The 23,810-nt window shown below is 41.9% G+C and overlaps 1 protein-coding gene across 1 annotated transcript in view; it reads left to right on the top strand.

Annotated features, from left to right (window-relative positions):
• Positions 1-813: 813 nt before the first annotated feature.
• The window catches only part of LOC121866063 (high-affinity choline transporter 1-like), a 43,481-nt gene continuing 20,484 nt past the window's right edge, over positions 814-23,810 (top strand). The window contains exons 1-3 of the mRNA XM_042365659.1: positions 814-955; positions 9,234-9,406; positions 20,951-21,058. Of these exons, the coding sequence (XP_042221593.1) occupies positions 9,241-9,406; positions 20,951-21,058 (274 nt within the window). The 5' untranslated portion in view covers positions 814-955; positions 9,234-9,240. The remainder of the gene's footprint in view (positions 956-9,233; positions 9,407-20,950; positions 21,059-23,810) is intronic.

Consider the following 23,810-nt stretch of genomic DNA (forward strand, 5'->3'; position numbering starts at 1 on the left):
AGCTTCTGTCCCATTTTGCACTTCTACTGAGGGGCTTTTGTCCTCGGGGGCTTTTGTCCGGGCCCCTTTTCTCATCTTGAAGGGTGAACAGAGACTGAGGAGGAGTGAGGAAACCCCTTGGGACAGCAGGCGTCCACCATAATCAGGTCACTAAGCCATTACCCAAACCTTTTTACCTGGTTACAAATTTTCTCAATGATAAAACTTTAAAATTTGTACATGCCATTACTCATATTCTTGGTAACTGATTCAGTAGGCAAAATGGGATTATGTTCTATAATTATTCCTATTAATAGTTAAATTGCAAGGTAAAATTAAGGAGGCATTAACTCAGCCAATGCAATGATATATACCTCTCTTAACAACAAACACATTATTGAATTCCTGACCTATCCTAACACAATATTAATGCTGTAATGCTGTTTGAGTGTAGCTACAAGATCCTTGCCCATCTGGTCCATATTTGTTGTACTTGGCAACCCATAACAACACATCAAATGAATACTTTCACAATGAGGCTTGTGTGGAATCTGCATTCTGTACCTATGGAGTAAAAGGGGAATTCTTTTACTGATAAGAACTAATGGGCGTTATGTGTGTATGATATAGAGAACGTCGCTCCCCTGGAAGTAAGAGATAAGGGGTGTTTTGTAAGAGGTGGGTGGGTTGGTGGGGACGTTTTCGTGGGGATGTAGAGGACACTCCCTGGAATTATGGTGAAAGAGGGCGTTCCCATGGGAGAGCAAGGGGGCGGGGCTGGGGTGACGTGCCCTTGGGGGGAGGCAGGTAGGCTACCTTAACTTGCTGGCCGTGCACTAAGAGTTCACACTGGTTGGCTTGGCCGGCCGTCAGTACCAAGTTTGCCCGCCTCAAGTGTAGGCAGCCACGTCTCGCCTCCACCTCTACGCTCTATACACTCTTGCATAGTCTTCCTATCCTAGTCCCTGCAATCAAGGTGATTATTAGTCTTCCATAATTGAAAGTGAGAACACACTCTATCTAACCTGCTCCGTGTTATTATTAATTTATCAATATGAAAGTGATAATACTCATTTCTATAGTATATGTATATTGTGTCTGGTGAAAACAATTCTTTCAAAATCCTTTTATATAATGAAGAATTACTGAAAATTCTTTGCTTGGTGGTGCACCTCAGCGAGTACCGCATCTTCAACAGTCTGCGTCTGAGGTCTGTAAATGTATACACACGAGGTCTTAAACAGATGGCGTATCTATTGTATATCAGTTTTTTGTATGTTACATAAGAACATGAGAATGGAGGAAAATGCAAGAACATTCTGCATATGTGACTTTGATAATCCGCACAACCTAGCCAACACACTTCATTATACAGGTGTATCGTAATTTTTTTTTTTAATGACTACTTATTAATTTGTCATTGCAAATCAAACACTACCACTCCGGGCGGCGATATGGCTGCTTGTGTCTCACTATATATTAAGAGTGAAGAATAATACGATTTCTAGAGATTAAATTTGATATTAAATTTTTAGACATAAGTGTTTTTTTTTCATTCTTTAGGTGGTCTTGGTATTTTATTAAGTAGATGTTGCTAGACATAACAGTCACCACCGGAACAAGTAGCGGTGGATTTCAAGTAAAATCTGTGTGTAGATACTAATATATATAGTACTGTATCTCAAGTTATCAAGTTTATTCAGTAATCAGTATTTTCTGTGATTAATGTTAAGGGATATGACATCTTAGACTTTGGTGCAACTCGGCGGGAATTTTGGCCAAATTTGTTCCATGCTGGCCAAGGAGGGGGGAGGGACATAGTTTGCCTGGGCGTGCAGTATTCGTCAGCGCGAGCGGCGGCAGATTTTGATTGAATTTGGTATTATATGTTGATAACGACAGTATCATTTCGGATTTATATTATTATTATTATTAGTAATAGTAGTAGTATCTATAATTAAAAAAAATAAGGGCAGTTCTAAAACAAAGGAGCAGTCGTATATACATAACTGTACACTTGAACTGAGTCACCGCATTTTGCATCACTTTTACCTCAGGTGCGCGAGACAAATTAATTCGACAGTGCGAGTATCTGCTAGTGGTCCGCCGAGACTTAGATGCTTTTAAACTAACTGGAGTTGCTCTTAATGTGAAATATATTAAAATATCACCCATTATGACATAAACATTCAGGTTTACAATTTAAGACAGCCGGTTACTCGACACTCCCTATTTCAGTGTGTCCACAATAAGAATTCGTTTGTCGAAAGTCGAGTATTTTAAAAAGCTGATTCAGTGAAGAGAAAAATATAATTAAGGAAACAAAGATTCCATTTCTCTGGCCGAGGAATGTTTACAGTCAGCGAACGAAGATGACCTTGGCACCTCGAAGAAAAATATTCATACCAAATATAAACTCGTGTGTGTGTGTGGCGCAGGGGAATAGTAACGGTGACTAGTGCTAAATTGTTTCTGTGGACAATGGACAATACAAACCTTTCTCATGATGCCGGTAGACAAAGTACAGTACGTCAGCTGTTGAGATGGAAGAGACTAACGGAAGTAATAAATGTTCCTCTTACTCTTGTACAGGTTAGGTTAGGTTACGTAAACTATACCAAATAATGAGAAAAAAGTACAATAAAATTAATAATAAAAACTTAGTAATATCCTGTACATATAAATAAGAAAAAATATGATAAACGAATGAAGAGAATTGTGTTTATATTTATACAGTATTTTGTGTATTACTAACCGCCATAGAAAGCCTCTAACTTCTATATAAGAACATAAGAAAATAAGAAGTCTGCAATAGGCCGGTTGGCCTGTGCACGGTAGCTCCTGTCGAGAGTTATTACCACTCTCTATCATCCATGAATCTATCTAGCCTCCTTTTAAAACTTTCCAGCGTTCCAGCACGTACTACAAAGTTGCTAAGCTTGTTCCACTCGTCCACCACCCTATTTGTGAACCAGTTCCTTCCTATCTCCCTCCTAAACCTAAACTTATCCAACTTAAATCCGTTGCTATGAGTCCTATCCTGCTCGGATGTTAGAAGAACTTTATCTATATCACCTTTATTGATTCCTTTCACCCACTTAAATACTTCTATCATATCTCCCCGCACTCTTCGTCTTTCTAGGGAAGGCAAGTTTAGTTTCTTTAACCTATCCTGATATGAAAGGTTTCTAAGTCCCGTAATCATTTTCGTCATTCTTCGCTGCACCGACTCCAGTGAATTGATATCCATTCTATAATAAGGGCACCAGAACTGAACCGCATAATCGAGGTGCGGCCTGACTAGCGCAAGATATAGTTGCAATAAGACCTCTGCACTCTTATTACTTACACTTCTAGATATAAACCTAATACTCTGTTTGCCTTATTTCGAACATTAACGCACTGTTTTCTAGGCCGTAGGTCCGGGCTTACAAGTACCCCTAAGTCTCTTTCACAAGTCGACTTCTCTACGTTGATGTTGTTAAGGCTGTATACATTGACAGTATTTGTTCTTCCAATATTAAGTACGCTGCACTTGCTGGTGTTGAATTTCATTTGCCATTTTTCTGACCACCCCTGCAGTTTATTTAAATCCTTCTGTAGTGCATTTGCATCCTGCCCTGAATTAATCTGCCGCCCTATTTTGGTGTCATCCGCAAACTTGCTTATGTCACTGCTGATCCCAGTATCTAGATCGTTTATATAGATTATGAACAAGAGTGGGCCTAGAACTGACCCCTGGGGAACCCCACTGGTTACACAGCCCCACTCAGATTTAACACCATCTACGCTGACCCTCTGCGTTCTGTCGGTGAGCCATGATTTTATCCAATTTAAAACTTTCCCCTCGATACCATGAGCCTTAACTTTTCTCAGAAGCCTCTGATGCGGTATTCTGTCAAATGCTTTGCTAAAGTCTAAGTAAATAACATCGTAATTTTCGTCATTATCTACTACCTCGAAGACTTTCCTAAAAAACGTCAGCAGATTTGTTAGACAAAATTTTCCCTTTGTAAACCCATGTTGAGAGCCGTAGATTAATTTGCTTTTCTCTAAATGCGATCGGATGTTATTTGCTATAATTGATTCAAGAAATTTCCCCACTACTGACGTCAAACTGATCGGCCGGTAATTTGACGCTGATGTTCTATCTCCCTTTTTGAATATGGGTACTACATTTTGAAACTGCTTTAGTATATAGATAGATTTTTTTATCAAGAACAGAATACAATATTTATTAAAGAAGAGTCATGTTCTCTTTGCCATAATGATTGATTTTTTTTCGACCTGGGAGTAAATGAACTTATTTATTTAATGTAAGTAACGGTTTATAAACGACCCGTAAACGTGTGAGTACGTGTTATGTGCAATTTTGATTTTCCCTGGTAAAGATAAAATTATATTAAAGGGAAAAGATACTCAGGAACATACATATAGTGCATTCAATCCTTGGCAGTACCAGTAGCAGAGTATGAAGGCTGAGTTTGACAGAGCGACCGTAGTATAAGGGATAACGAGCATAAGAACATCAATAGTAAAGTGCATCCATCCCGTGTTTGGAATACTTGTATGATATTAAGGCAGAGGGGCAACAACAGCACCTTATATCCCATCTTTGATATAAATAAAATCATAAAATTAACGTGAGAGGAAAAACAAGAGGTTGTGTCCCTCCTGAGAGCGTGGGCAGGAGAAGCAGCAGCAGCAGGGTGTGGCTTGTGAGGCGGAGATCGCCTCAACCAAAATAGTAGGTCATGGTGGTCGAGATCAGGCCGCCCCATCTCTCACCTTATGTAGAGGGTTGCAGCCATAACGCTCGTGCCTGTTATAGACCTCCCCACCTGACACTCGGCCACCTACCCACACATCCACCCGCCCGGTCTCCCGCCACCACCACCCACCTTCTACCCTCACCGCTACAAATACAATATAATAGTAATAAGTATAAAATAATTGTATACTATTTAAAATGCTGCTTGTTTATGCAATTGTATTTTCTCAAGTTCATTATCGAAATACCTGTAGTTGGCAGAAGCTACGACACTGGGCGCAGAGCCAGGGAGTAACGCTTGCTGTGTATGTGTAGAAGGACTCGGGGGCGGGCAGCAGGGGTGGGAGGAGATGGTGGAATATGGCTGCCTTCGTTTCCCCTGGCTGTATATTGCCCCGTTTCACTGAATGGATTAAGTTTCATATACCTGACCACGAGCGAAACTATTTGACAACTATATATTTCTAGAAGTATATGGCCCGGGAATGCCTTTATTTTTATACTTATTTTGCTTTGCTTGTTGACATATAGCATACTTTAGGGTGCCTGTTGCTGGTATTACTGTTTCTGTTGTTGGGCTGAACTGTTAGGGGCTAAGGCTTCTGAACGAGATCTCGGTAACTCTTTGACTGGTTTGTTTGTTATCAAGGGTACAGCACACACAAGCGCTCCTGCACTGAGTCAGTTGTCTTCATGTTTACAGGAAGACATACAATGGTGGTTCACATATGAGCATGACGCATGACACACCCTGAGCATATAATGTGAACCTTTCTTTCCTAAGTGATGGAGGACCACACTTCCAAGTAAAATTCAGAACTTGATAAATGTTCTGGGAAAAAACACCACCCCATCCTCGAACACATGCCTTCCAATTCTATAATAAATATGTATTGAGCCGTACAATACATAAGTGTTGTCGCTATCTGCTTAAAACTTACAGGTTCGCGTCTGGGGTAACCTCATTCGGCCCAATTGAAAATGGGTACCTCTCTACATTTGGGAAAGTGAATGCGGTCAAGTGCCGTATCCTCGACACTGCCTGCTTGTGTCTCTGCAGTGACCCTAACTGGCGCTTGGACTTTTGGAACTCACTTTTAAAGCACATAGTAACATTGCCAGACGAATGATAACTCTCACACATGTTGGATAATTTTACACTCGGTGACTAGAAACGAAAACTGATTAGATAATAGCAAATATTTCTTTCCCAACAACCTGAATTTTGCTCTAATACTACTGTAAGTTGTTTAATGATGAGTAAAGAATATATTGGCTGGTTCCCTCTCTGGGTATAACTCACATCAGAACTGCATGAATTATCCGTCAGTTCTGGACATTATTTCTGAAGGTAAACACATTTTGTTTAGACCTGCACATTAGGTACTGACATGAGACACTAAAGATCGTGTTAGGCATCAACGTCTGTCTACTTGCCAGGGTTTTCAGTGTGTTGGAGTGACCAGCGATATGTTCGTCCACATTTGAATAGGTTAATGCTTAGCACCCCAAATGATGATACTAATAATGTCAAGTTAAATAAGCTATCTGTACAGAGACCTGCCAGAGAATGTTGTGAAAAATTGTGAGCTACTTGAAGTTCGGTCTTGACCAACACTGGCATATGCTCCTGTACTATACATTTAAAACCCGTGCATGCCCTGCCCGGTTCGTGTCAACAGTGCATAACAGAGAACAGACCAACCGCCTGACCTAGTAAGCTAACAAGTGGCGAAGAGGAAAAGGCAAAATAATCGTCTTCATTTACAGCCGCCGGGTCTCGTCTGAGCCAGGACTTGATACGCCATACTTCTACTTCCGTTTCTCCCGAGAACTGGGCTCGTGTGTGTTGGATGACGTGTGGCCTACATACTTGGCAAGAGCTACCCCGAGTGTCAAATGTCATATCCACTTGACATCTAATGACCCCTACCACTCACTTGGTTATAACTTCTCTAACAAATATAACCAAACTTTTCTTACGTTTTCAATCCAAACGTAAATTTCTTGGTTGTTGTCTATAAATAGAACGATTATTTTTTTGCATTTGTTTACTCAAGTACTTCTATTTCGTACATTTTTATTATATGAGTATTTAATTTTCTTCTATTTATATTACTATTCAGAAAATTAGCTAAAGATAAGTAAGACCTTCTGAGACACAAAAGTTCAAAGGGATATAAATCGTCTTTCACACACCTTCAGAGAAATAATTGGTGACAGAAAATCCAGTTAACGAGTCGGCCACCAGAGAATAACAAACTCCTTCGTGATGTAGAGCCAAGTGAGACTCCCGACACCTTCCTCTTGATAACGTCGTTCCTGTTTAAGTTATTCTAAAACCTTGTGATGGTGATGACATTTATTGTATTGTATTTGGTTCACTTCGTCATGAACGTCATTACTGGGTCACTGGGGCTGTTAGCGATGGTGTACTTCTGGCCAGCGATCACGTTATAGTCTGCGTATGTGTACGACATATGCTGGCGCTGATATACTGTACCAAGGAAAGTATATATGTTCTTTCCTTCTACTATACTTTAGACATATTTACGTGTGATATACTTTAATCATACCGATTTTTAATTCTTGAATGAAATAATCATGTTTACTACTACTTCTACTACTACTAAATTAATTAAGTTTCTTAGTATTAATACGCAAACTTATCCTTGAAGTTCTCATTGAATAATTTTCCCAAAGAATTAATTCGTGTATAGCAATATATATGTCATATACCTGGCTAATGTTTTAGTACACGCATACGTGATAAAAAACCAAACAACTATTGGTGCAAGAGGTAGTGTGTGTCAACACAAACATCCGTGGTGGGACGATACATATTTTTTACGAGTAAGAAGCTCCACGAGATATTGAACAAGTGAGTGTTCGTATCATCTAGCCACCCGAGGTGCCTCTCTTGCCAACTATTTACCTGATATAGGACACCACGACGGGCTGGCGGGTAGGAGGGGGTAAGCACGCCTGAGGGGTATCCCCAGGTCACACTTGTGAATGGGTACCTAACTTAACAGCTTAGAAAAAGGAGGCGATCGAGTGTAGTGCCGGCCATGCTGCCATCTCGCATACCAAAGGCTTAGTATGCACTACACAGTGTGCTGAATCCACACACTGGGACCCACTTACAGGTGGTGTATATACTGTAAAATAAGTTGAAGGGAAAATACAGTAACTGAATCAGCAACTCGAAAACACTAGATCGACACCGCGAGTTGCACTACAGGCGCCATCCTAACCAAACAAATCTCCTTGATTCATCACACAGCACAGCTGGATTGTGTAGCAGAAGAATGTGGGCGAGAAGTTAATCAAATGGTTCAATTTGGGGAGAGGTGGACTGGTGCTAGAGTGCCGCCCCCCCCCCCCCACCGAGCCCCACAACACCAAATCCACCACTGGTTCTCTATACTATATTTCAAAGACCTTAAACTGATACTGGTATTTGTGACTGAACACTCGGTCACCTCGTGTGTGTGTGTGTGTGTGACTGCAGCCAATGTATCCGCGCTCCGCCTCGCCCTCCCTATGCCTATTCACGCATATATTTATAAAGCCTGTGAATTAGTAAAAACAAATAAAAATAGAACCTGTGAGATTTGCAAAAAAAAACATAAAAATACATCGATTTACTCCACCCAAAGTGTACTGACGTTTTTCAAAGATACGTTTTATTTTCCTGAGTGTCCTACTAAGTCAATAGCAGTCGGTACATGTATGCAAATAAATGAGGATGTACGCTGCTTGAGCTCGCAGTTCCTCTACGTCTGTCGTGTTCTGTGGCTCAACACCTACGGGGTTTTCCACCTACAGTATGTTTACATATTCTTTGTTATTTACCTTCGTCTCATGAATACACCTTGGGAGTATGAGTCATTTATTAACCACCCCAGTTTAGTGCCGGATTTAGACCCGTGGGAGGCCGGTACAGTTTATACAGACTTTGAGTCACACACTACGTGACACCAGCAAGCTACAACGCCCCCCCCCCCACACACACAAACACACACACACATTGAATACCCTCGGCCTACGATATTGGAAATTTACTTTTACCTGAAACCCAATAGCAAGCAACGGCATATCCTAGCTTATATACTTGTACTGTACATACACCCTCCCCACCCCCAAGGTTGTCAACTGCATACAACAACGGAAAAACAAATTAGTAAAACCAATAACATAATAAGAATAAACTTAAAGAATGTAACTTTTTGTTTTTGTTATTTTTTTGTTTTAAGTTTGGATAAAATTTCCTTTGTTGCATTTAAGACGTCATTTATCATCATAAGCAAGCCAAATTATACCTAAAGTACGTTAGGTTAGGTTAGGTAAGGCAAGGCACGGTTAGTTAGGCTTTCCATTGATTTATGTGTACGTTGATGATATATATTGTACAAAATATACTCCTCGCCTGTAATATAGATCTAAAATATACTTAATATACGTGTATGTTTTGCTGCAGGCTCAAGATGCTGAACGTTCCGGGACTAGCGGGCATCGTGGTGTTCTATGCGCTCATCCTCAGCATAGGTGTGTACGCAGCATGGAAGAGACGAGGCAAAGGCGGCGAATCAGATGAGGTGATGCTAGCAGGTCGATCTATAGGTCCCTTTGTCGGCGTTCTTACCATGACAGGTGAGTGTAATGTGCTGTGTAGGTGTGCTGTGTGGGTGTTAGGTATAGTAGGGGGAGAGCAGGAAGGTTTGGTGGGATGTGGTGATGATGTTAAGAGGATGTTTTGGTGATGCTGATGTGTTGATGATGTTATGAGATGTTGCAGGAATGTCTTAAGTTTAGAGAAGCACTTGATGTTAATGTTGGTATCGGTCTCTGCTATGTTGCAGTTTAGTATTATAGATAAGGGACATCAGTACCGTAAAATGAGCAATTAAACGTGGTGGTGGTGGTGGTGGTGGTGGTGGTGAGGGTGTTTGGTAATCTATTCCACGCATCCACATCTCGTATTTCCAAACCAGTGTTCACTTAATTCCCATCTATATTTAAATTTCCCTATTCGCTCCTGATGTGATAGTTATAGTATTAGTTATATTATCTTTATTTAACCCAGAGTTACATTAATGCACTAGGACCATATTGCCCCTCATTCTACGTCCCTCAAGATCATGGAAATTCAGCTTTCAGTTTTCCTAATATGTCATACTCAAGGTTCCTAATGCCCGGGACTAACTAACTTATCATCCTCAATTCTGGTCTTCATAATATCCACCACTACTTTCACTGACCCGTTATTGTGTGGTTGACGGGCGACTCAGTACTGCTACCCGCACAAAATGCTCCAGTTTAGTGCTTGTAATAAAACATTGGTAAAATCGTAGCTGAGACAATAAGAAAATATTAGAATTTACGCTAGCATAGAGGAACACAGGATGGCGTAATCGTGGCTTAGTAGGATATGTCATCAAACTCACAAGCGGTGTCAAGGTTAAAGCGTTTGAGCCTGTCGTCACTCATCCGGGTTGCTTGATGGATGTGATCACTATCTCATGTTTGTGTAGAATATCACAACCTCAACATTTTTATTGTTTACCATAAATGAAATTAGCCAAGTTAATATTTTTGGTCTTGAGGAAGGATGAGTGTAACAAAACAAAACTAACCTAACTTAACCTAACCTAACCTTTTGAGTCCTGGAGGGTTAAACCATCGTCCCCAAATGTTTAAAAAGGGTTAAAGGGAGTGAATGGGATCCTAACACTTTATAACATATTTTTCTCTTTCTTATATGCTGATTTTTTTACAAGTGTACACATTACGTAGAGGCTTTTTCCCACCCATTTAATTAACTTATAACGAATTAACTGTTTGCTCCTGGTTGGATAGTTTGAGTCTTTGTTTAACCCTGACTTCCATTTATACACCTCTATCATGTCGCTCCTCACTCTATGTCTCTCGAGGGAGTGCAAATTAAGATGCTTTAACCTGTCTCTGTATTCAAGGTTCCTAATGCCCGGGATTAGTCTTGTCATTCTCCTCTGCATTCTTTCTAATGATTCTATATCCATTCTGTAATACCGTGACCAGAACTGAACTGCGTAATCCAGGTGAGGTCTCACAAGCGCTAGATATAATTTTAAGATGACCTCGCTAGCCTTGTAACTAACACGTCTTTGTATGAACCCAAGTACTTTATTAGCCTTGTTTCGAGCAAAAACACATTGTTTACTTGGCTTAAGATTCCTACTTATCATTACTCCTAAATCTCTCTCGCAGTTGGATTCCACAATGGCATCATTGTTCATCTGGTAACTGGTTTCCCTGCTTACATCTCCTATACTGAGTACTTTACATTTGTCCACATTGAATTTCATCTGCCATTTTTCCGACCATTCGAAAAATTTGTTTAGATCTTCCTGTAGTTTTGCAGAGTCCTCGTCAGATTTAATTACACGTCCTATTTTAGTGTCATCAGCAAATTTACTTATGTTGCTGTCTATGCCGATATCTATGTCGTTTATGTATATAATAAATAATAATGGTCCAAGTACTGAGCCTTGGGGAACTCCACTAGTGACGTTGCTCCAATGCGATTTAGTGCCGTTTATGCTCACTCTCTATTTCCTGTCCCGAAACCACGCCCTAATCCATTTAAGGATATTACCTTTGATGCCATGCGCTTCTACCTTTCTAATTAGCCTTTAGTGGGGGACTCTGTCGAAGGCTTTACTAAAGTCGAGATATACCACATCATAATTGTGCCCCTTGTCCACCGATTCGAAAACTGATGAAAAGAATGTTAATAGATTAGTTAGACATGAACGCCCGCTTGTGAAGCCATGTTGGGAATCATTGATCAACTTGTGCTTCTCCAGGTGGTTTCGAATAGAGTTTGAAATAATTGATTCTAGTAATTTACCTACTATTGATGTTAGACTGATTGGGCGGTAGTTAGAGGATAGTGATCTATCCCCCTTCTTGAAAATCGGTATTACATTCGCTATCCTCCAGGATTCTGGTACTACACCTGTTTTTAATGACATGTTAAACAACTTTGCTAAGGGCATACTAAGCTCATCCTTACATTCCTTTAATACTCTGGCAAATATCTCATCGGGACCAGGTGACTTATTAGGCTTCAGTTTGTCTATTTGCTTATTAACATCGTTACTAGTCACTACTATCTCGCTTAATTTGTTTTCTTCACTATCTCTGAATAGAGTCTGTGCCTCGGGTATCATGTTTAAATTTTCGGTGGTGAAAACTGTTGAAAAATATTTATTCAGATTATTGCTCATTTCTCCGTCGTTATCAGTTAGCTCGCCAGTATCTGAACGTATTGGTCCAATCTTATCTCGTGTTTTAGTTTGATACATTTGGTAGAATCCTATGGGGTTTGTTTTCGCCTCCCCTGCTACCTTCAGTTCATAGTTCCTCTTGGCTTTTCTTATCTCGGTCTTAACCCTACCGGCCAATACCTTATAATACTCCCGGAGGTAAAATTCGCCACGATTTATCCTTCTACCTATAGCCTTCCTTTGGCCAATAATGTTCTTTAAATAATTATTTATCCATTTAGGGTCATTGTTGTCTGATCTGAGTTTTTTGTATGGCATGTTCTGCCTTTGTGCATTAAGTAACTCGTTATTTAAATTGTCGTGGAACTCGGCAATCTCAGATCTCGTTATCAGGTTGGTGTCATCTTGGTTCACATCCAAGCGTGATACCCCCTCTCTCAGCTGCCTCTTTAAACTATCAAAGTTTGCCCTTCTGAAATCTGGGACTTTAATGGAATTCCCTTTACGTCTGACCTGAAAATCTAACTGGAATCTAATTTCTTTGTGATCGCTGTTTGCAAGTTCGTTCCCTACCTCGACATTGCTAATGAGGTTTTCTCTGTTCGACAGAACTAAATCGAGTATATTATTACCCCGGGTGGGTTCGGTTATATGTTGACTTAGGAAACAGTCCTGGATCGTTTCGAGGAAATCCTCTGATACTGAGTTACCCATAAGGTCAGTCCAATCTATTTGGACAAGGTTAAAATCGCCTACTATACAGACTTTGTTGTGTATGGAAGCCCTGCGCACTTCATCCCAGATAAGTCACTCATTAACTCTATCAAGATTGGGAGGTCTATATATTACTCCTATGATTAATTTTTCCCTACCGTCGATTAATTCTATCCAAATTGTTTCTGTATTCCGCTCAGTTTTTATTTTCTTATTTATTTCGCACTTCAGATTATCCCTGACATAGATGGCAACTCCGCCTCCTTTCCTGGACGGCCTATCAGTATGGAACAATTTGTAATCCGCAATTTGGTATTCGACAGGTAACTCACGTGAGTCTAGGTTGATCCATGTTTCAGTGAATGCTATTATATCGATTTTTTCGGTACATACCAAGGCCTTAATATCATCCATTTTGTTTCTCATGCTTCTACTGTTCGAGTAGTAGACATTTAAGTTAGTCATGTTCTGAGTCCTCCCTTTACCGCGTTTAGGTTTAAATTCCCTGTCTAATTTAGTTTTGTCATCATTCCTAACACTATTTCCCTGTAATCTTTCACTTGGTTTACCCACTACCACTGCAGTTTAAAGACTTCGATATCTTTTGAACTGCCCCCTCTAGAGACCCAGCCAGGGTTGCCACCCCCTCCCGAGACAGGTGTACCCCATCCCTAGCATAAAGGTCCCTTCTGCCGTAGAAGTTGTCCCAGTTGTCAATGAATGGGACTGATATTGACTTGCAATATCCGTCAAGACGGCCGTTGACACCAACTGCCCTTGACAACCATTCATCGCTAACTCTCCTTCTAGGCAGGACACCACATATGATAGGGATCCCTCCCTTAGTCCTAATACGATCTATAGCTGTCTTGAACTTATCAAGAAGCTCCTCACTCCTACACTGGCCAATATCGTTGCCTCCTGCACTGAGGCAGATAATGGGTTTGTTCCCATTACCAGACAAGATATTGTCCATCCTGTCAACTGTATCCCCCACCCCAGCCCCTGGCAAACACACCCTCATCCTATTTTTATTTTTACCACAAAAGGCTCTGTCCAGGTACCTTACCTGTGAGTCACCGACAATTAAAGTTTTTATACCTTCCTTGTCAGCCCTGTCCCTGACTGTACTAACGTCCATTTCGTCTATCATTCACCGGCTTTCCTTGTCCCGTTTCTTCCTTCAGCGTTGCTATCTCTTCCTTTAATTTCAAGTTTTCTAACTCTAATTTCAGGGTTTTTTCCTTGGATTTCTGTAACTCTGCCCACAGAAGGGCGTAACCCCGTTCGCCAGTAGCACTAGCCATATCTGATAATTATCCTCGAGAGCAGAACTAAGCAGCCGTGACCTTTCCTCTAGTGAGGTCAGAACACATGGATTAATATTGTTTTTTGTTTTTATAATCTGGATGCTTCACCTGCCAAGATCTTTTAAGCATTGTTGACTAAGCCATATATATAACATCCTTTGAAAACAACAAGATGGTTTATTTTCATCGTTGTCAAAGTTTTGGGGGTTTATACCTAGCACGTCTCTGGCTGAGCAAGTAAAGTATGTTGCTGTTTTTATAATGAACTATCGTGCTCAGACAGAATATATTGTTAAATATTACATAAGACAACGGTGATAATTGTTGCAGAAGTCTTGAGGGTTACTAAGAAATAGAAACTTACATCCGCTAAACAAACACATTATTGAGATAAACAAGAGATAGTGTTATGAGATTAGAAGATAAGGAAGAAGAATGTCGTATATGAATATCTTGCAAAATATGTACTGTAATTGAAGAGATATTGTGGGATGGATTATGAGATATTGAATGGTACCCAACTCGTCTTCACACACACTGGCTTCAATATTATGAGGAACGCTTTAATATCCGTTGTGTTTTGAGTCCCCGTTGTATACTAAGTCATCGCTCCACACGTCAGCTTTGCACCCGACCGCCGAGATACCATTTACAGCTGCTGGGGTTAATTAAGTTGAGTAGTCGTTAAAATAAGCTAGTTGTACCAAAGTTTTCATCATTTAACACTCGCAGGTATAGCACAGTAAGGTATATCACAGCAAGAACGTATATTTATTATCGCTGGCCCGAGACGCATGATAAGCCTAGCAGTTGTTGAGTAAACAAAGAATGTGGACCTATTTATCGCACCAACACCCCTCCCCAGTGACCTATTATCGCGTGGCTGTTACTATACGTATGAACACCACATGAACTAGCTGTTTGAAGTGGCTAAAGGTCCTGTAACATTACTTGTGTCTTAGTTTATACATATGGTCATTGTTAATTTTTCTCCTCCAATTAATGTTAAATGCCAGAGATTTATATACTGTAATAAATCATAATTAACTCGACTATACGTTTTTATATTTTGAAAATTAATTTCTCCGCTCGATACCATAAACCTAACTTTTGCAATCCCTCCCAAGGCAGTCAGTCTCTCTTATATCCCCCTATTCTCAAATCTTCCATTATTTTACTAAGAATCATACCAACGACTCTTAGGACAGGAGACGAGTACCATATCCACTTGTCCACCTTACTAGGTCCACTCATGTACTACACTATATCCACTCAATCACGGCACTATATAGCAGTAAAGAAGGCCCAATTTCCATCCGTTTAAGTCACGCCAAGCCCGAGTGTTTTGGTAGCTTAGATTAAACAGGTGTGTGTTGTGTGTGTGCTACAGCGTCTGAGTAGGTGGGGGGAGACAACATCGAGAACATCTGGCAACTTGCAGCTGCGGGGCCGGTATAGGCGTCAACCCACACTGATTCGTCCAGTTTACTGATTCACCCAAGTACACTTTGTTAGAGAGAGAGAGAGAGAGAGAGAGAGAGAGAGAGAGAGAGAGAGAGAGAGAGAGAGAGAGAATGTGTGTGCATGTGTGTGGTAATCGCTGAAGATAGAACACTGTTATGAGCCAAATTCCTACTAGACTTTGTACACGTGTATCGATAAACAACTCTACGTCAGGGATTACGAACAAACAGCAAACAACTTTAATATTAACTTAGTAATCTGGTGTTTGGGAGCCAATATGTGACGGAGAATAACATTGAATATCTCACAGTGAAGACAATAGCAACCATTGATATAGTTTATATCTAACTAATAAAATATAAATAAATGTTACTCGATGATTAAACTAGATGTTGTGAGTTTGTTTCACGGTATAAATCTCACGACGGGAATTTTTAGAACCTTCGAGAGAGAAGCTATTTTGCGTCATCGATAAGTTCCCCACTACCTCTTTCTCCTCCTCTACCTCCTCTTCTTCTCCCTCCTTCTTTACCTTTGCCACCTCCTCCTCCCGTCCATTTTTAGTATACCCACTACGACGCGAGGAAAATGCGATGTGTTAGGTTGAAATTTCCCCAAATGTTTTCCCGGAGTGGAGGAAGTGACTCATGTGGAAGCATCTTGAAGACTCGCTTCTCATGTGATGGGATAATGGTGGCCAAAATGTCAACAATGCGGAGCTTGAGATTTTTGGATATCATTATGCTTTACTTATCCTGTAGCTAAAGAATAATAAATTACAACGATAAGAGTCTGATAATCCAAGTGGTGATGGTGGTGGTATTAGTGGTGGTGGTGTTGATGTTGGTGCTGGGTGTGTGGTACTGGTGGAGATGGTGGAGTAGCCGAGATAATAGAGGAATGTTAATGAGGTAATCCACTGTCTGCTCACCTGAAGACTCATCATACTCCATTATCATCACCTGCTGTTTATCACCTGAGACGCCTCCCGTGTTATGATTCGATGAACGTAATGTACACACACACACACACACACTCTTTCTCTCTGGAATAAGGATAACGTACAGTGGGTGAAGACAACTGGTAAATTAAAAGGAAAACAAACGGAAAACTACCTGTTTGAGAGGACGGAAATGTGTGCGGGGGTAAGAGGATGGAATTATGGGTGTGAAAGGATGTTGATGGATAATGATTCAGCGGAAATGATTAAAGTGGGGTGATTAAGGGTACAAGTGTGGTCAGTGAAGCAGGGTGGGAGAGGGAGGGTGTGGTAAGGAAGGTGTGGGTGTGATAGGGAAGGTGTGGGTGTGATAGGGAAGGTGTGGGTGTGATAGGGAAGGTGTGGGTGTGATAGGGAAGGTGTGGGTGTGATAGGGAAGGTGTGGGTGTGATAGGGAAGGGGTGGGTGTGATAGGGAAGGTGTGGGTGTGATAGGGAAGGTGTGGGTGTGATAGAGAAGGTGTGGGTGTGATAGAGAAGGCGTATGCTTGGCAGGGAAGGGTTTGGACGGGCCACAAGAATTTCCTGGAGGAGTGACAAGGAAGGGAGAAGATATGAGCGCCACCATACAGCTTATACCTTTCACGTCATGTAAACACACCCATGTCTGAGTGTGTTCTAGCCGCTGGTGTCGTTGCATCTATTCAACCTCTTCTGAAATGCAATTGACTTCTATGTCGCTTCTAAAAAAAATGAATTCCTCTCCGTTTAATCCACTAACTATTTTAGACCAATACTAAGATGATCCATTAAGAATATTAATTGTTTGTGAACTATATGGCTGATTCCTTCATGTTTATTATTGAGTCCAAGATCTTACTTCATTAAAAAATAGTAAGAGAATACCTAACTTATTTACTCAAAGCAAAACACGTAAATAACCTGGAAATTTTAACTTAATTTACATAATTTCATTTAGCATCAGAAAAACGTGGTCGAAATTTGGTCTCTGTTGGTATTCAGTGAAGGTAAATAGTAAAGGTAGAGAGTTAGTCTCAGTGGGATTTTTTTTTTCTCTTAAGTCAATCACTTACGTGTATTCTTTACTCACGAGAAATAATCGTCGTGTGAACCCTTGAGAATCCTGATCCATTGGCAGACGTCTATTTTAGAATTCTGAATTAGACTCATCTTACTGCACACACCATCACTCTGAAATGCGATTTACCCACTAGATACTGTAAGACTTACAGTTTTGGTGGTTTTGGGCCAAAAATTAGATTTTGCTGAAAATCACAGTATGGGTACTCCTGAGCTTGCTGATTATGAATATGTGGTCCACGATTCGATTGCAGAGTAATTAGTGACCAAAATGACCCTTGAAATATTTTACTGACATTTTTCAATGCTAATTACTCATCAACTATGGGTTTCCAAGGTGTGATTTAGGGTTTGTGTGTTATTCTGAAAGTACTTAATTAGTTAAACCCCTTAAATTTCAATTCTGAGAAAAAAGTATATTTTTGGTCAAAAATTTTGTAAGGTATAAGTGACTAGAATGTCCTTATTATTGAGGACATTATGTACACATCTAATTTGGGATATTAACCATCGAATTAATTATATTATGTTCTTAATGTATATAATTATAGCATATATAAATCCCTTGTATCACTGCGTCATTAAGTCAGGTCGTCACTGTAATGTCACTGTCAGAAAACAAACAAGAGTAAGGGTGACAATATTCAGAGATGTTCACGTCAACATTTCTGATCCACGGAAGACACACACAAGGTCATGGAGTTGTCAGCCAAAACGACGTGACCTTGTCTTAGTACCTGATGACGAGTTCACTGTTTGATCCGTGTGACCTTAATTTAACTCCACGACACATCACAGAAGCAGCTAAGATTATTATTCGTTAAAATCTAAGCGTCAGTGTATATATATTATGTCTAGAATGGGTGGAAAACACTTGTTGATTTTGTGTTACACTTGGTTTCTCATGATTAAGAGCTAAAAATCTCACTCGACTCGAATTGCGTTCTTAGAATCTGTTTTCTTAAGTTTTGAGTATTGTCTTTGGTGTTTCCCCGAACGCGGTGATCCTTCCCTATAAAAAAAACAAGTTAGAAATAGACGCCCAAATTAATGTTGTTGTTTTTCGTTGTAAATCTTGGAAGCTTTACTTATACCCCCCCACCCACCTGCCATGCCCTGCCTCCCTGCAGCCCTCTGCCTCGCCTCCCCTGTCCCCCACCCATCAGATGATTACTTCGCACACTCACACACTCGTGCTTGCTACGCTTTTTTTTTGGGGGGGGGGAGTGACAAATTACCCATTAGACACAGTAAGCACGTGTCTCGGGGCCACTAAGGTGAAGGGGTCCTCAAACATAATATTCTGTAAATAATAAAACAGTAAACATGTCTTAGTATCATGATATTTGTTATTGATTTATAAACGTGCTTAAAATTACAAAACAACAAACTTTTTTGTTGTTTACTATAATAACATAAGTACTTTGAAAACTAAGAGGAGGGGCCCCACAGCCATGGCGTCTAGGGGCCACACAGCCATGGCGTCTAGGGGCTCCACTGGTCTGGCCCTACACATATATGTGGCTTATTGTTCCCCTCATCCGTGTTCTGCTAAAATAAATAACAATTAAAATAACACAAACGATTGGATCTGAGAGAGACAAATTGGTCTTCGTCATGTGAGAGGTTGTCATGCCAATGATGACGCCTGAAGACCGTGGCGCCAAGAGGGCCGACCACCTCCCCCCTCCCTTCACTTTCCTCTCACCTCCTCATACCTTGACTCATACAGCCTCCTGAACTACCGCTCTCTCCTAAATACCTCCCTTATTTATTTTTTATTATATCTGTATTTTATATTCCTCTTAATACCTTTATGAACCCCCGAGGTCTTCCTTAAAGGTTAAATCTTCGGCATACTTCAATTTCAGATTTTAATTTCAATTCATTCTGTTTCTGCTTCCCCTGAGATATTTCCGAGTCAGTGCAAACATTGAAAATCTCTCCTGTGTGTGTGTGTGTTTTGTCACATCTGCTCATGTGGTGACGGCAGCACCCTCCTCACCCCACTCTTGCTCCCTCGAGCCTGATACACACTGAGCGTCAATGATGTTGGCCTGGCGTCAAACATCACTCACAGGTTGATGTTGGATGGATTGTGTTCCTTTTTTGTCTGGATGTTTGGGAATAAGTTGAAGATATTCATTACTAATAGAACTTACTGCCCTGCCCCTCTGCCTATACCAAACTGTCTTTTTTCCTTGTTCTCTTTTCTCCTGTTCCTAATGCCACACTGCCCCCATGCCACGCTGCCCCCATGCCACACTGCCCCCATGCCACGCTGCCCCCTGTCGTGTTACCCCGTGCCCCCTGCCATGTTGCCCCGTGCCAAGCTGTCCTTCCTCTCTGCCCTCCCCACCAGTTTACTATATCCTGCCCCCCTGAACCCGTGCCCATTCCGCCGACTTATTCACTATCCCCTTCTCACGCTGCCTGCGAGACTCGTGCAGTGCTGGGTGCCAAGCCAGACTGGCGCCGACTTACCGAGTGCAGAGGTCGGTGCCAAGTAACGCCCACAACACAGATGCAGTTAAAGAAACAGTGAAATGTACACTCTCCCAGCCTATAACTTGTTCCTCTCCCACCGTGAAGTATACATCTCCTACACCTCTCACTTATTACTATCCTTAAGACACTCACAGTGAAATATACACTCCCCCACCTTGTCTTCCCGCCCCACTCCTCCCACTTCACATAACCCCAAAGAGAAAAAAAACCGAGCGGAGATACGGTCAGACGATCTCGGTGACCAGGAAACGTGACCGCCTTTACCCAGCCAGCGACATGAAAGTCCAAAGTCTACCCGAGAAACGTGCTGGACACTGTTGAGCTGAGAGAGCTTATCACAGCGGCGGTGGCCCCAGTATCCCTCGAGATGTTAAAGAATGTGTGGAGGGAAAATTGAGTTCCGTGGTGACTTAGTCCGTCTATAAATGGTGTGTGTATTGAACGTCTGCCCACCTAACATATCCTTATATACCAGAGTAAAATATTCCCATACACCAAATGAAACTCAAGTATATTATCAGCTATGTGAATATTCTCCTGTTTGTATTAATCAGTAAAAAAAATATATAAGGTTTCAAAGTTGTTTCATTTCAATATGGACACCTTGTATTTTTATTTTTATTCCATACTGTTTCGTCACTCTACGGAAGTGAATTTCTGCGAGTTAAGGACAGGTATCTGTTGTGTGTGTGTGTGTGTTGCAGGAAGGTTAGTAGGGGAAGGTGAAGGGGGCAGAGGTTATTAATGTCCACTAAGTTTGTCTCTGCTGAAGATACTTAGGTAAATGCAGGTAATAATTTATTTTGTGCTCTCTCTCTCTCTCTCTCTCTCATTTACTACCTTCTCCCTAATAATCGTCTTAGCACTAACTTGAGCGTCCATGTTTACAGCGACGTGGGTTGGGGGCGGCTACATCAACGGTGCGGCGGAGAAGGTCTTTGACAAGGGCCTCATCTGGTGCCAGGCGCCATTTGGTTACGCCATCTCCCTCGCCATCGGTAAGTGCCACCACTGCCAAGGCTCCTTCCATCTGACTGCAGGCTTTCGGTTTTTTTATTTTTATTACTGTATTGAAATCTTGTGCTGGCGAGGTGTGTTGAGGCTTAAATTAGGTTTCGTTGTGTTTTGTTTGGAGGTGTTGACGATGGTGACGAATTACACACAAGCATTACACTCACTCACTCACTCACTCCCGGGGAAAAATTGACTGGTACATATTTCTGTTATAGCATATCCGTAAAGTTATATACAAAATATTACAGTAATCTGGTATATAATTTCCCCCGTGTGTCCTTCTTATAGGAAAGATGAACAGTATCATGAGAAGTAAAGAGCACGTGAAGATTAGACACCCCAGCTTATTTTACCTGATAAGTAAAAACACTAACGGTACCTGGGGAGGTTTGGTTAGGTTAGGTTAGGTGCTTAATCATCAAGTGAATTATGCTGGGGTGCCTAATCTTCATGTGATCCATGAAGTGCGAAATAAACATGACGTCACGAAAGCTGTCAGTTGTGTGTCGATATATCTGGCTATGTGACTTACAGAAGCTGACACATATAAGGTATACAGTATAACAGAGCCGCAGCCAAATTTTACTGTGATTAGGTCAGGGGTAAAATTATATATCCGGAAAGAGAAACACACACACACACACACACACACACACACACACACACACACACACACACACACACACACACACACACGGCAGTATATAAACAATTCCAACGACCATTATTTTGGGTTCACTCTTGCATATAACCTACGGTATTTAACCAAAACATAGGTCATATATATGTGTGTGTGTGTGTGTGTGTGTGTGTGTGTGTGTCACCGCGTTTGGCACTCAACCAACCAATCTCCAACTCTCACACGCTTGCCAGGGTAAACATTCGCCATTCCTTGTCATAAAATTTGCTATTTAATTTTTTTATTGTTCATATATTTGTTGCAGGGAGTATATGACTCTCGGGGAGGACAACATATAGTCAATTGACGTCATATCTACATCTAACTACGTTACTTAACCAATACATGAATTAAAATTTCTTTCGAAACTTTGGCCAAAAAAAATCAAAATTTTGTTTGTAAATTTAACCATGTCCAAATTATTGGTGTTGGGGGTGGTGTTGGGGGCTGTGTTGGGGGGACGCGAGAGCTCGTCCTCTGACGCCATCAACAAGACCAGTTATTCGATGGTGGACTTGAAGGCCAACTCTGGTATCCTACACCAGGGTAAACCCTCAGCGAGTGTAACGGAGTTGACTGCCGTTAACATGGGCACTACTCCGTCACGCCCCACCAACGTGACTACTCCGTCACTCGCCACCAACGTGACTACTCCGTCACTCGCCACCAACGTGACTACTCCGTCACTCCCCACCAACGTGACTACTCCGTCACGCCCCACCAACGTGACTACTCCGTCACTCCCCACCAACGTGACTACTCCGTCACGCCCCACCAACGTGACTACTCCGTCACGCCCCACCAACGTGACTACTCCGTCACTTCCCCTTACCAACGTGACCTCATCTGTCATTGCCCTCAATTCAACGTGACTATCTGTCACGCTCCACCAACGTGATCTACATCTTGGTTACTCCCCAATTAACGTGACTATCTTTGCCACAAGCCCCACCAACGTGATCACCTGTCACGCACCATCAACGTGACTACCTGCCACTCCCCATCAACGACTACCTGTCACTCCCCACCAACGTGACTACTCCGTCACTTCCCCACCAACGTGACTACCTGTCACTTCCTCACCAACGTGACTACTCCGTCACGTTCCCCAATTTCAACGCACTACTCCTGGTCACGCCCCATCAACGTGAGGACTGCTCCAATACGCCCCAATTAACGTGACTCACATCTGTCACCCCCACCAACGTGACTACTCCGTCACGCCCCACCAACGTGACTACTCCGTCACGCCCCACCACGTGACTACTCCGTCACGCCCCACCAACGTACCGCCCTTCACGCCCCAGCACCAACATGACTACCTGTCACCCCACCAACGTGACTACCTGTCACGCCCCACCAACGATTCACATCTGTTCGCTCCCCCACCAACGTGACTACCCGTCACGCCCCACCAACGTGACTACTCCGTCACTTCACCAACGTGATCATCTTTGCCGCCCCTGTTCAATGTGTGGCTCCGTCTCCGTCGCCCCACCAACGTGACTACTCCGTCACGCCCCACCAACGTGACTACTCCGTCACGCCCCATCAACGTGACTGCTCCGTCACGCCCCATCAACGTGACTATTCCGTCACGCCCCACCAACGTGAATACTCCGTCACTCCCCACCAACGTGACTACGTCGCGCCCCACCAACGTGACTACTCCGTCACTCCCCACCAAGGGTACTCAACCCAAAACCAAAACAATACATCCCCCTCATAGATGTCGCTGCCTTATTGAACCATCTGCCCGGTAGGTTGTCTCACCTGTGGCAATATTTAAACCTATTTTAACTGGGTATTTTATTTGTTTTATGGAGTGAGTTTGTTTTTTTCTTCGTTTGAGCTGTGGGGTCCTGAAATAGTTCTCTAGTTAGCGTCTTTAGAAGTTGTTTTGGCTGTGCGATGGTGATATGAGGTGTCTCTCTCTCTCTCTCTCTCTCTCTCTCTTAAGTTACACCACACCCTCACTACCTCCAAGCCACGTCCCTCATTGACACGCCTTTTTCCAACGTCAGTCACTCCTCTGAATGCCCACCCTGGCGAACTGA

The sequence above is a fragment of the Homarus americanus genome, unplaced genomic scaffold, assembly GCF_018991925.1.
Source record: "Homarus americanus isolate GMGI-L3 unplaced genomic scaffold, GMGI_Hamer_2.0 scaffold4854, whole genome shotgun sequence".
Lineage (NCBI taxonomy): Eukaryota > Metazoa > Arthropoda > Malacostraca > Decapoda > Nephropidae > Homarus > Homarus americanus.